Source organism: Antennarius striatus, chromosome 18, assembly GCF_040054535.1.
Source record: "Antennarius striatus isolate MH-2024 chromosome 18, ASM4005453v1, whole genome shotgun sequence".
In the NCBI taxonomy this organism is placed as follows: domain Eukaryota; kingdom Metazoa; phylum Chordata; class Actinopteri; order Lophiiformes; family Antennariidae; genus Antennarius; species Antennarius striatus.
In genome coordinates, this window is record NC_090793.1 from 3,138,751 (window position 1) to 3,152,619 (window position 13,869).

General features: G+C 41.0%; 1 protein-coding gene across 1 annotated transcript; it reads right to left on the minus strand.

Annotated features, from left to right (window-relative positions):
• Nucleotides 1-3,020: 3,020 nt before the first annotated feature.
• LOC137612783 (acyl-coenzyme A thioesterase 6-like) lies at nucleotides 3,021-11,434 on the minus strand. The gene is made up of 4 exons (XM_068341494.1): nucleotides 11,289-11,434; nucleotides 7,391-7,855; nucleotides 6,764-6,951; nucleotides 3,021-4,460 (listed from the first exon to the last, which is right to left on the minus strand). The coding sequence occupies exons 2-4, from the start codon at nucleotides 7,842-7,844 to the stop codon at nucleotides 3,855-3,857; spliced, it is 1,248 nt and encodes a 415-aa protein (XP_068197595.1). The 5' UTR covers nucleotides 7,845-7,855; nucleotides 11,289-11,434; the 3' UTR covers nucleotides 3,021-3,854.
• Nucleotides 11,435-13,869: the final 2,435 nt, after the last annotated feature.

Consider the following 13,869-nt stretch of genomic DNA (forward strand, 5'->3'; position numbering starts at 1 on the left):
TTCCACTATGAACTCTTACCATTTTTTATGTTATTTAACTTATTAACCAAATCAAATCACAAAATTACACATTAAATTATAACACTCATAACACACCTGCACTCAGTGAAAAAACGGCTGATAGCATTAGCTTTCAGACATGTATACCAGATTAACTTTTAAGTGCTTTTTAAGATGATAGTAATTCGTTTTGTCCACAGACACACAGATGTTACCTGTCTCATGGAAATCATCATCCTTCGCTAACATGAAGCATGGTGCAGGCATGTAGAACAGCAGATGGCGTAGTTTCCCCATTTAGCGGGATTTTTACTACAACCTATTCAACTATGTTACATATGTATGTATGTATGTTTGAATGTATGTATGTATGTATGTATGTATGTATGTATGTATGTATGTATGTATGTATGTATGTATGTATGTATGTATGTATGTATGTATGTATACATGTATGCATGTATGTACGTTGTAGTTTGTCCTCACTTACTACTTATTTTACCACTTATGTCTTACTACTCTTATTATTTATCTTATTTGCTAAGATATCCTATTCTCCTTTCTTTCTGACTTGTGGACATTTACCAACTGTGGGATGAATGAATCTTATTCTATCTTACCTTACCTACCCTTACCTTACCTACCCTTACCTTACCTACCCTTACCTTACCTTACCTTACCTACTTTATCTTACCTTACCTTTTACCTTACCTTACTTTACCTTACCTTAGCTTACTTTATCTTACCTTACCTTTTACCTTACCTTACCTTATCTTATCTTACCTTACCTGACTTGACCTTAACTTTTATCGTACCTTACTTTACCTTACCTTACCTTTTAGCTGGCCTTACCTTACCCTCCCCTACCTTGCCTTACTTACCTTACCTTACTTTACCTTACCTTACCTTATCTTATCTTACCTTACCTGACTTGACCTCAACTTTTATCGTACCTTACTTTACCTTACCTTACCTTTTAGCTGGCCTTACCTTACCCTCCCCTACCTTGCCTTACTTACCTTACCTTACTTTACCTTACCTTACCTTATCTTATCTTACCTTACCTGACTTGACCTTAACTTTTATCGTACCTTACTTTACCTTACCTTACCTTTTAGCTGGCCTTACCTTACCCTCCCCTACCTTGCCTTACTTACCTTACCTTACCTTACCTCACCTCACCTCACCTTACCTTACCTTACCTTAGCTTAGCTTAGCTTAGCTTAGCTTAGCTTAGCTTAGCTTACCTTACCTTACCTTACCTTACCTTACCTTGATTTACCTTACCTTACCTTACCTTACCTTACCTTACCTTACCTTACCTTACCTTACCTTACCTTACCACCAGTCCTGAGCTCAGCCTGACTACCTTCTAGACTTTTACCGAGTGAATATTCAATAATCAGATCTGGCTGTGTTTGGTGTCTTCTCGTCTCTAGTGTCAGTTTAACTGGTCCTTGGTCATGGCTTGAGTGTTGCCAGCCACGTGCCTGGCGACGCTTTGCCAAGCAGGGCCATGGATCCCAAAAGGAGAGAAAGACAGCTGATGAGGTCAGGGGATTCAAAGAAGAATGAACTTAATTATTTGCTTTCATTGCTAATTTAGAAGGATTGCCTGCATGTTCGCTTTGTAATGAGAAGCTGTCAAATAACAAAAAGAGTCATTTAGAAAGACTCTTCCAGAGAAGGCATGCTAAATTTGTTGGTGGTCCTGGAAAGCAATAACTGCGAGTAAACAGGGATTACTGTATCTTTCTCCTCAAAGACAGTGAAGGAAAGGGCACGCAACATCTCCAATCGGCAAATCCAGGACATTAACGGGATTGCCCAGGAAACCCGCCCTTTTCCTGGTTATCTCTCTTTCCACCTCTTCCTGTGGAACATTGCCCTATGCCAGGTCAAGAGTTGTTTCCTTAGGATTGCTCACAGGTCCACCCATCAGTATCACACACTCAACGCTTATTATTTATAAAGAATGATCGTTGATAATCGAGCTGTATTTTTTGGAGCAAATATATTAAATTCATCAATGCAACAAAACATAAAACATTAATATAGTAATGGAAGTTACACTTAAAGCAACAAATATTGTACAACACAGAAGTCATGTGGAGCATGTGATGTGGCCAGTCTTCTTTTGACCAAGAAGCTGCTTGATCAACTTGATGGGATTGCCCAGGAAACCTGCCCTTTCCTTGGCTGTCTCTTTCCACCTCTTCCTGTGGAACTCTGCCCTACGCCAGGTCAAGAGTTGTTTCGTAAGGATTACTCACAGGTCCACTCTGCCAGGTTTCTCAACTGCCTCTGCTTTTCTTGTACTGTCTTTTTAGCAGCTCAAGCTAAAAAGGTTGCGTAAACAAAACAGAATTAGGATCGGATTAGGAATGAGTACATCAGAGGGACAGCACATGTTAGAGGTTTTGGAGATAAAGTCAGAGAGGCCAGACTGAGATGGTTTGGACATGTCCAGAGGAGAGATAGTGAATATATTGGTAGAAGGATGCTGAGTTTTGAACTGCCAGGCAGGAGGCCTAGAGGAAGACCAAAGAGGAGGTTTATGGATGTAGTGAAAGAGGACATGAAGGTAGTTGGTGTGAGAGAAGAGGATGCAGAAGACAGGGTTAGATGGAGGGAATTGATTTTGCTGTGGCGACCCCTGAAGGGAAAAGCCGAAAGGAAAAGAAGAATAAGAAGTGGTCGTCCTGAACCAGGAAGGCATGATAACAATGCTGCGGTCTGTCCCCTGGCTTGAATTTGGTAATTGGACTACAGTGTCCCTGGTCAATTTCTGGTGGAGATGGAAGTAGTTTCTCTTCAAAGACCTCAGTGAGGAGGTCTGACAAGAAATGTGCGAGGCTTTCACACTCATTGTCTGGCAGACCAAGAAAGCAAATATTTTACCTCCTACTGTGCCCCTCTAGATCACAGGCCATAAATAAAAGAAACAGAGTAGGGAAGCAACTTTTGTAAATTGGTTGTAAAATTAATATTTGAGTGAAAAATAACTCCACAGTCATATGTATTGTCTTCTTTTTTGGTGTTAAGCCACCAAGACTTTATTAACAGTTGTTTGAGAAGCACACCAATTTAAATAACCACATGCTATAGTTCAGGCCTATGGTCATTTATTTACATGATAAAGACAAAGACCTTATCATAACAAAGAAATCAGTTTAACTTGGTTAATTTCACTGTTGATTAAAAATATCATCAAATGTATCTGGTCAGGATGACCCCATCCATCTCAGGAGAGACCCATAGGTAGACCCCAGACCCCAGGAGAGAATCTTCGTCGGTTGGCTTGGGAATGGCTTGGAATCTCCCCAGAGAACCTGATGGTGGTTGTTAAGAGGAATGTCTGGGCTTTCCTGCCCAAACTGCTGCTCCATGTCACAGATGTGGATAAGTGATTCAAAATGAACAAACGAATGAACGAGCGATACACATCCACAGGTTATTTGTGCTATCACCACAAAATGGACCTCTCAAAACTAAACCTACCCACTGGGCTCCTGTAAAACAAGAACATGGGGCCTCCACCAAGAAGAACCATCAGTGCAATCTGTTCAGAAAAGCAACACTAAATAACAATTAAATTAATTTCCTTTTGAAATCAACAAGATTTCTTAATCATAAAGGGCATTTTTATTACATTTGGTGATCTACACAAACACTTACGGAAATGATGTAAAACATTAGTTGCTAGAAATTGTGTGCACTTGTTCATTATCATCACCTCTTCACTTTCTTCATCTTGAATTTCATAGCTCACTAATACCCAAGTATGTGTCTGGACTTTCTTATTAGTTTTGATTTTAAAATTTGTAGTAAGGGTTCCGTTATTTCCTGTCAATCTATGTGTTACTTTCATCTGCAACATCACAACTCAGGTGAGTTCTTAAGAATTCCTGGATCTTCTTCCACAGGTGAAGTTCAGCTGTTGCGTGAGCTCTGGGTTCACCTCCCCAAATGGCTCGATAGCCACAGATCCCATGAGGAGATGAGGGGCAGAATGGTGAAAAGGGCAGATTCAAGACGTGTCCAGCTCTCGGGTAACAAACACTTTCAAAGCTGTGCTTCCCATGACGTTTGAGTCTCTCCACCATCTCATCTACGTAACTCTTGCTGTCCCAGCACATGTCGTCCTCTGAAGCCGCAAAGAGGAACTGGGCCTTCGCTTGTTCGATGGGAATCAGGCTGCCCTTGTTTTCCTCTGCCAGTGGATTTGTATGAGCATACTTATTAATAAAAGCTCCTGACTCGGTGGGAATCACTTTGCTGTTGTCAAAGAGTTGTGTTGATAAGATTTGACGTTTGTTGTAGTAAAGAGGGAAGAAAGAATTTAAACTGCAGCCGTTGATCCACACACAAGCTTTAACATTCGGTACAAAAGCAGAGAGTGAGAGTGAAATATCTGCTGCCTTTGACCGTGACATTACACCAACTCCATTACCACCCACCTGTGAAAAAACAAAAGATAACACATGATTAATACACAAAGCTTACAGAAATTGGACCAGAAATGTAGCCGCGAGAGGACATAAGCCAGTGTCTTTTTGTGCCGGTCCCAAAGCCGGATAAATACAGAGGGTTGTGTCATGAAGGGCATCCAACGTAACACTTTTGCCAAATTAATCATGAGAATCAAACCTATGACTTCCATACCGGATCGGTTGAGGCCCGTGTTAACAATGACTGCCATCGGTGCTGATCACCTACAGAGTGCCGGTGGATATTGGACTACTGTTGGTCGAAGATGGAGTGGAGGAAAGTGTGCCCATGGGAAGAGATAAGAGGAACGCCAGGAGTATAGGACTGAGAGTAGGGACGTTGAATGTTGGAACCATGACAGGAAAAGGTAGAGAGTTGGTTGACATGATGCAGAGGAGGAAGGTAGACATACTGTGTGTCCAGGAGACCAGGTGGAAAGGTAGCAAGGCTTGAAGTTTAGGAGCAGGGTTCAAGTTGTTCTATCATGGTATAGATGGGAAGAGAAATGGAGTAGGAGTTATCTTGAAGGAGGAGTTTGTTAGGAATGTCCTGGAGGTAAAAAGAGTGTCGGATAGAGTGATGAATCTGAAGCTAGAAATAGAAGGTGTGATGTTCAATTGTTAGTGGGTATGCTCCACAGGTAGGATGTAAGCTGGAGGAGAAGGAGAAATTCTGGTTGGACTTTGATGAAGTGATGCAGAGCATACCTAGAAGTGAGAGAGGTGTCATTGGTACAGACTTCAATGGACATGTTGGTGCAGGAAACAGAGGTGATGAGGAGGTGATGGGCAGGTTTGGTATCCAGGAGAGGAACGCAGAAGGACAGATGGTGGTTGACTTTGCAAAAAAGAATGGAAATGGCTATAGTGAATATTTTCATGCTGAGGTTCTCTTTGGGAGTGACCAGGATAGATAGGATCAGGAATGAGTACATCAGAGGGGCAGCATATGTCAAAGGTTATGGTGATAAAGTCATTGAGGCCAGACTGAGATGGTTTGGACATGTCCAGAGGAGAGATAGTGAATATATTGGTATATATATATAATATATATGTAAGCGTGTCTCTTCACTGACGTCATCGTCGGGGGTCTTCAGCCAATCAAATGTGGTTACCAGCATACCTGCGGTACAGTACCAGCATATCCCCTATACTGGTACCTACCGGAGGTGTGCCGGACGTAGCCTCGCATCATGTTCTCTAATTGGTCCATTGCTGCCGGCGTACGTAGTGACGTAATACGTCCTATGTCGGTGGACAATGGCCGATCTGGCGGAGCGCTGACTAAAGTGACACAAAAACATTTTTACAGATTTCTGAACTCAGTGTACATGTAAGATGCTTAATGTTAAAAGGCGTTGATTTTTGAGAAATTTTAAGGCTTTTAAGTGTGTCTTATGGTGCGCAAAATACGGCACCTACATATTTATATTTACAAGGAACGTTATTAACCGGTTCAGGAACTTTATTTTTTTTGTTCTAGCCGGTTCAGGAACGTCAGTTTATGGGTGCCTATGTCAAAGGTTATGGCGATAAAGTCATTGAGGCCAGACTGAGATGGTTTGGACATGTCCAGAGGAGAGATAGTGAATATATTGGTAGAAGGATGCTGAGTTTTGAACTGCCAGGCAGGAGGCCTAGAGGAAGACCAAAGAGGAGGTTTATGGATGTAGTGAAAGAGGACATGAAGGTAGTTGGTGTGAGAGAAGAGGATTCAGAAGACAGGTTTAGATGGAGGCAATTGATTCGCTGTGGCGACCCCTGAAGGGAAAAGCCGAAAGGAAAAAAAGAAAGAAGAAGACAGAAATTTGACCAGGAATTTGAGTCCATTTTAAAAATGATTAAATCAATGCATTAACATGATGTCATCTCTGGCAGGAATTTCCATTGGAATCGTTCATACTGTAAGTGACACACTCCACCCTGGGTGGTCACTGTCTGTTTTAAACCTTCTCCTCTGGGTGCAAATCAACATTGTCGTGTTGATTTGCACGACAATGTCGGATCCAAGAACAGCTTATTTCTAAAAGCTTTGACACACCCTCTTCCTCCAGCAAGACTGATATATACTGAATTTACACAAGGTTGTGTATTAATAACACGCTTGTTCTCTCTTTAATCAATTGAATCTGATCCCTTTTTCACAGAATCATTGCACAACATTGAAGAGTTGTAAAACAGATTTTGATCATTGTCTGTGCACATTGACAATAAAATCTCCTCTTCTGGAACATGAATTGTTGCTGCTAAGATTAGTTGGTCACAAAACTCACTTTGGGTTGTCGCTGTAGGAAATCTATGCCATCTCTAAAGTGGTCCAGATGAATCTCCTTTGTGTTCTTGGGCTTTACATTGAATACACATAAAGCCAGAACCACAAAGCCTTTATTGGCCAGCAGAGCAGCTCTTTTCTCTGTTGGGAAGCTGTTCAGATCCAACACAGCAGGAAATGGACCTGCCCCTGGAAGACAGAGATATGAATTAATTCTACATAAATTGAAGGAATGCACGGTCAGCATCACAAAAATGATGCCATTCCTTCTACCATGTCTATACCATTAAAACTATAAATTTAAATTGAGTCCTCAAGTCCAACTCCATAATATCTCCACTATTCCTTGTAGTTTTTCTGGCTGTGGAGGTGCGGTTTTAGTTCATACACGATAGAGCAGAGAGAGTAGAAGTGGTTCAGGAAATGGTGTGAAGGAGTGACATAATTATTCCAGATTTATTGTGTGGAAGTGATCAAGAATAATTGTTTTGTAATGGTTTGTTCAGTGGAAAATATAGAAAAGTACCATTATACAGAACGGTCCAAGTTGTGTCATGTGAGTATGTTTTGACTTTGAAATGCTTATTTTAACATTGAATTATGAGAATTGGGGAGACTACATGCCTACCTGGGGGAGTAAATAGGACTCCATTTATATTTCCTTCTTTGACAGGAAGTCGAGTGACCCCATCTCCAAGTAGAAGCCTCTCATTGGTCGCCTCTGCCAGCACTCTGCCCTGTTCTTCATCATGTACAGAGAATGTGACCACCTGGGGCTCCAGAGCCTTCTCCTTTTGAAAGTACTGATGTAAGGCTTCTGCCCTCAGAGACCACAGCAGACCCATTGGCTCCACCCCAACATAGCTGCCACCAAGTGAGGGGTGTTTGTTCAGGTCGACCTCGCCTCTGTCATCAGCCCTGTAGGTGGCCGAGGAGCTGAACACCACTCCCCTCTCGTCAGTGGATCTGGCTCTTATGGTGACCACCTGTCTCGACATCAGCCCTGTCACCTTCACCTGAACCGATTCATCAAGGAAGCATCTGGCTCTGGGCAGCAGCCTCAGTCTGATTTGAGAGGACATCTCTTCACAATCTGCAGACAACACAATAACAATATTTTGCCAGGATTGTTGTTGTAATCAAGAATAAAGACAATACAGTATTTTTTGCATTATAAGACACACCTAAAAGCCTTTAATTTTCTCAAAAACCAACAGTGCGCCTTATAATCAAGCGCGCCTTATACATGAAAAAGGTTTTAAAGAGACTTCATTCATTGAAGGGGCGTGTTATAATCAGGGCTTTGAACCGGTTCATGGAACGAAAACGAAAACCGGAAACTTTATATTTTTTAATGTTCCGGAACAGAATCGGGACAGAAAATAATTGTAAACCGGTTAATACCGGGGGGGGTTTCGTTCTTGAAAAAAAATATTTGACCTCATGTTTCACTTCCTGTCATTCACTGGACGCGGGATGAGAGCAGAGAGAAGTAGCGGCTATCAGTAGCAGTTCAGAAAAGGGAGGTCTCCAAGTCACAATTTAATCATAACAGGTAAACACTGCAGTGTGTCAATCTTAAAAATGTATGATTTAGACATTAACTCATTGGCTGCAGTCATTTTCAGAGCAGTGTGTTCCCGTACTGTCAGTGCTTTGTAGCAATTTTGAGCTATGGGAGAAGAACTATGAAGATCAGTTGTTCAGCAAAAAAAGACATGGTGGAAGTTATTCTTGTCCTATGTCATGTAGTGTCTAAGTAGGAGGCATAAGCCTGAACTACATGATATAACTGTCATAAAGCAGTGGTGTACTGTTTACTGTAGGGTAGGGACATATCTATAATTATAGTCTATAGTATATAAACTAATTGCCTTAGTTGCCAATTTAAAAGTCCTTAAGTTACAGTATTTTGCGCACCATTCGGCTAATTGTGTAAAGAGGCGCAGTCTAAATAATGGACATTATTCGGTGCATGGTTGCTAACCGAAGCAAAAAAGTGACTGTGGTTGGACTGTGTTGTACTACGTATTTAAATTTTAAAAAATACACCGACATTATTTTTTAAATATGTTGTTCTTTCTTTATTTTTTTATAAATCTGTGCTAAATCCTTCGAAGTCCTCATCTCCGTTCTGCATTGAATATCTCGGTAGTTTCTCTACCGCTGACCGTCTGGTTTCCGGGTGTCTGTCCGGTAATGATGCCTTCATTTGCGAAACATCGGACAAAAGTCGAAGCAGACATGTTAGTCCAGGATCCACAATCCGCCACATATTGTGGGGGTGTAACTCCTCGGCACTGCCCCCCAGTCCTGGTAAACGTGTGTTCACGTCTCTCATCCATCGCTCCACGACGCCCCAGTTTAACTTTAAAGGCTCTGTTATCACCGATGTCCAGGGGTTGGAGTTCTTTCGTTAATCCTCCAGGATGAAGACAAGCTCAGAATTCAGCCGCTTGATGTGGTTTCTGACAGAAACGGTGGTGTGGGGGGGGCATGGAGTCACAGATCAAGAGAGATGGCGAAGCATGAAAAAAGCCCCCCGGTTTCTTTACGTGAACCGGAACAACCGGAACTGATAGCCTGGAGTTTACATTATTGCATGTAAGCGTGTCTCTTCACTGACGTCATCGTCGGGGGTCTTCAGCCAATCAAATGTGGTTACCAGCATACCTGCGGTACAGTACCAGCATATCCCCTATACCGGTACCTACCGGAGGTGTGCCGGACGGAGCCTCCCATCATGTTCTCTAATTGGTCCATCGCTTCCGGCGTACGTAGTGACGTAATACGTCCTATGTCGGTGGACAATGGCCGATCTGGCGGAGCGCTGACTAAAGTGACACAAAAACATTTTTACAGATTTCTGAACTCAGTGAACACATAAGACGCTTAATGTTAAAAGGCGTTGATTTTTGAGAAATTTTAAGGCTTTTAAGACGCATAAGTGTGTGTTACGGGGCGCAAAATACACAATGTTGGTCAACTGTGGTTGTTGTAAAGTGCTTAACAAATAAAGTTGGATTGGATTGGATTGGATAAATGTATTTAAAATTATGTGATCATTTTGAAGGTGATACCAACAACGCGTTTCAAAAAAGTAATGAAATGCGACACAAAAGCATGTTTGCTGTCCAGATCCATCACTGTGAAAAGTGTTTGTTGTTTTTCATTGATCATGTTCCAAATAAATCAAGAAAACATTTCACTTTCAAAGTCACACAAGCTCTTCAAGTCAGATTACAAACATTTAGAGAGTTTTCACAAGGAGGAGTCAAGACATGGTAGATCAGTGTAACCTTTTCCCTTTGTTGTGATCTTTTGCTGACAGAACCGCAACATGCACTTTGTAGTCACACACTGGGAATGCCGTAGAGATTCAAGCAAAAAGATTTCAAAACCTATTCTCGATAATTCCACAGGTTATACTGTACTTTCCTCAGCTATTTTAGGAAACCTCACTAAAACAACACTTTGAATGATCAAATGCTTGTTTTCTTTTCTACATTCAGCACAAAATTCTAGTTTTAAAGATCGCAGACTCCAAATGACTCAACTCCCTGATTGTCTTCCTTCATTAGGTGTTCGCTGTCGAAAGTGTTTGTTAGTTTTCATATCATAATTTTCCAAAGAAATCAAGAAAACATTTCACTTTCGAAGTCCCACTAGCTCTTGTACTCAGATTCCACAGTTTTTAAAATGATATGAATCAGCGCTATATAAATAAAAGTTGATTGATTGATTGATTGAATTTATTTAGATTGAAAAATACAGCGACAAGAAGTTAGCAGTTAAATCAGGTAAAATAGAAATAATTTGAAAATGATTTTAAAATTGAACGAGTGACGTGATCCAAATCTGGAGAGATCTCTACCTTCCACGAAAGACGAGTTCAACTGGTTTTTAATGTGCAGGTTTTTTATCTTTATTTCATCTTTATTTATCTCAACACCCACTCTGTAGTACAGTGCGCCCTCGCGCATTCATCCAGCAATGCTCGTGACTTCACCTCATCATGGATTTTTGGTAGGCAGTCACGTGATATTGATATATTGGCTGACGGCATCCGGATGTGCTCTTTGTGCTCTCTAAAGTGCTTTAACCAGTCAATCGAGTGTGGAAAAGGTAATACAGACAGAATGTGGTTTATCAGTATGGGGAGGGTCATAAACGTTTAAATTACCGTAAATAATAAGATAAATAATTCAGCATTCTATAGCGGAATCGGTTAATCACATGTGGCTCCTGGAACGCATTACCGCAAGGAACCAGGGCACACTGCATGCCACACTATATTAGTATACAACAGCTTTTGTCAAAAAATTAATTGAATTGAATTTTTTTTTAATTACTTCAGCACAAAATTCCAGTTTTAAGGATCGCAGGCTACAAATTATTTAACTTCCTGATTGTCGTCCTACATTAGTTGTTCAAAACACTGGACCAACTGTTAAATACCCCCGGACATGAAATTGGTCGATGTTCTCTGACTTCTTTCATAATGTACACTCCCTCTGCATACATACATGAGTGGGCGATCCTCCCTCTCCACCAGACCACCTTTAGGGCCCTCCAAAGCCGATGTAGTAAATTTGGGCAGTTTTTATATACTTGTTGTTAATGTCTTCCTTTGAGCATGTGAGGCAGCCAGTCTTCATGTGATCAAGAAGCTGCTTAGTCAGCTTGAAGAGATTACCCAGGAAACCCGCCCTTTTCCTGGCTCTCTCTTTCCACTTCCTCTTGTGGAACTCTGCCCCACGTCAAGAGTTGTTTCCTTTGCATTGCTCACAGGTCCATAAAAGGAGCCGGATCAGTGATTCAAAATGAACAAGCGATAGACATCCACAGGTTTCTTGTGCCATCACCACAAAACGGGCGTGGTCAAAACTAAGCCTACCCACTGGGATCCTGTGACACGAGAACATATGACCTCCATGACGTACATTTTAATTACATTTGGTGATATACAAGACTTATGGAAATAATGTAAAATATTATTTCACAAAAAACTCTTTCACATTGTTGCTTTAATCTTACACAGAGTCAATAGTCAATAATCAGTTATGAATGTGTTTGGGTTCTTGTGTATATTTTTATCTTTTCAAATGGTGTTTACATCTACAGTTGCTTGTAAATCTACCTCCTAAATGAGGAATCCAGCTCTCCAACCTGCAAATTTTCATCGGGGGCTATATTGAATGACAGCAAATGACCAGTGACGTGCGGTCAGGGGGACCATAACAGAAAACAACGGAAAATGGAAAAAAATTAATTAAATGGTTATATTTATCCAGTAATGTTTATTATATATTTTCCATTCAACGTCACCAACTTTACATTATTTTTACTCAAAACCGCTGAATTTTTCACATTTACTGCTGAAATACTGAGCAGAGACCTGCAGTGAGGCACCAGCCAGCCGTGCCTCACCATGGATTGCATAATGGCTCGACTAGCTGAGTTGACATGCTGTACAGTGAGACTGTAATGCTATCTCTCTATATGTCGCTTTTAACATATGTTATAGGTAATGTATATAATGTACAATGTTTTTTGTCAACAACTGTATCTCAACTCCAAAAATTTTCGATACTTTGTTCAGAGAGAGCTGCACATGGACTTCATTTATAAGTAAACATAACATGAAAAATGCATAGGTACTACATCTGTTTTTTAATCAAATGACCTATTTGTGTGTTACAGTTTCTATGTGTAAATATTTCTGCTATGAGACTTTAAAATAACCCGCTCACCGTTACTTTTTAAATTGTGGATGTAAACATCTACATCTGATTATGATGAAGTCAGTGTCTCACCAGTGATGAACCTCACCGCACATCACTGCAAATGACCCTTTGCTTGTCTGATATTGAGCTCATTTACATGATTAATTCTGCTTTGATGTTCAGCCCTGTTTCAAAAATGTAGGGTCATTGTGTCACATACTTCAACCAGAATTTAATGATTCACAGAACATTTAAAGTATTCATTTAATTGAACAAAGCACCATCAGAATTTAGATATGGCTTTGTGACATTTTATAGAATGGTCTTATGCAAACAATCTTAGGTTAGTAAAATAATCTATATTATGTGATTGAACTTAGTGTTCTATATGTAGTCCCAAATTTTTCAGCTCCCAGATTATCTTCTTCTTTCAGAATTCTTTTCTTTTCAAAAAAGATAAATCATAGATGTTGTCTTTGTTAATAATTTTAACTTCAAAATTGCTCACTGATAATGCCCTTCTTCCTCTTTTCCTTTCGGCTTTTCCCTTCAGGGGTCGCCACAGTGGATCAATTGCCTCCATCTAACCCTGTCTTCTGCATCCTCTTCTCTCACACCAACTACCTTCATGTCCTCTTTCACTACATCCATAAACCTCCTCTTTGGTCTTCCTCCTGCCTGACAGTTCAAAACTCAGCATCCTTCTACCAATATATTCACTATCTCTCCTCTGGACATGTCCAAACCATCTCAGTCTGGCCTCTCTGACTTCATCTCCAAAACCTCTAACATGTGCTGTCCCTCTGATGTACTCATTCCTGATCCTATCCTTCCTGGTCACTCCCAGAGAGAACCTCAACATCTTCATCTACACATGTACTCTGTCTTACTGTGGCTAACCTTCATTCCTCTCCTTTCCAGGACAAACCTCCACCTCTCTAGCTTCTCCTCCACCTGTTCCCTGCTCTCACTGCAGATCACAATGTCATCTGCAAACATCATAGTCCATAGAGATTCCTGTCTAACCTCATCTGTCAGCCTGTCCATCACCATAGCAACAAGAAGGGGCTCAGAGCTGATCCCTGATGCAGTCCCACCTCCACCTTGAACTCCTCTGTCACACCTACAGCACACCTCACCACTGTCTTACAGTCCTCATACATGTCCTGCACCGCTCTAACATACTTCTCTGCCACTCCAGACTTCCTCATACAATACCACAGTTCCTCTCTGGACACCCTATCATAAGCTTTCTCCAGATCTACAAAAACACAATGCAGCTCCCTCTGGCCTTCTCTGTACTTCTCTATCAACATCCACAAAGCAAATACTGCATCTGTAATACTCTTTTTTGGCATGAAACCATACTGCTGCTCACAAA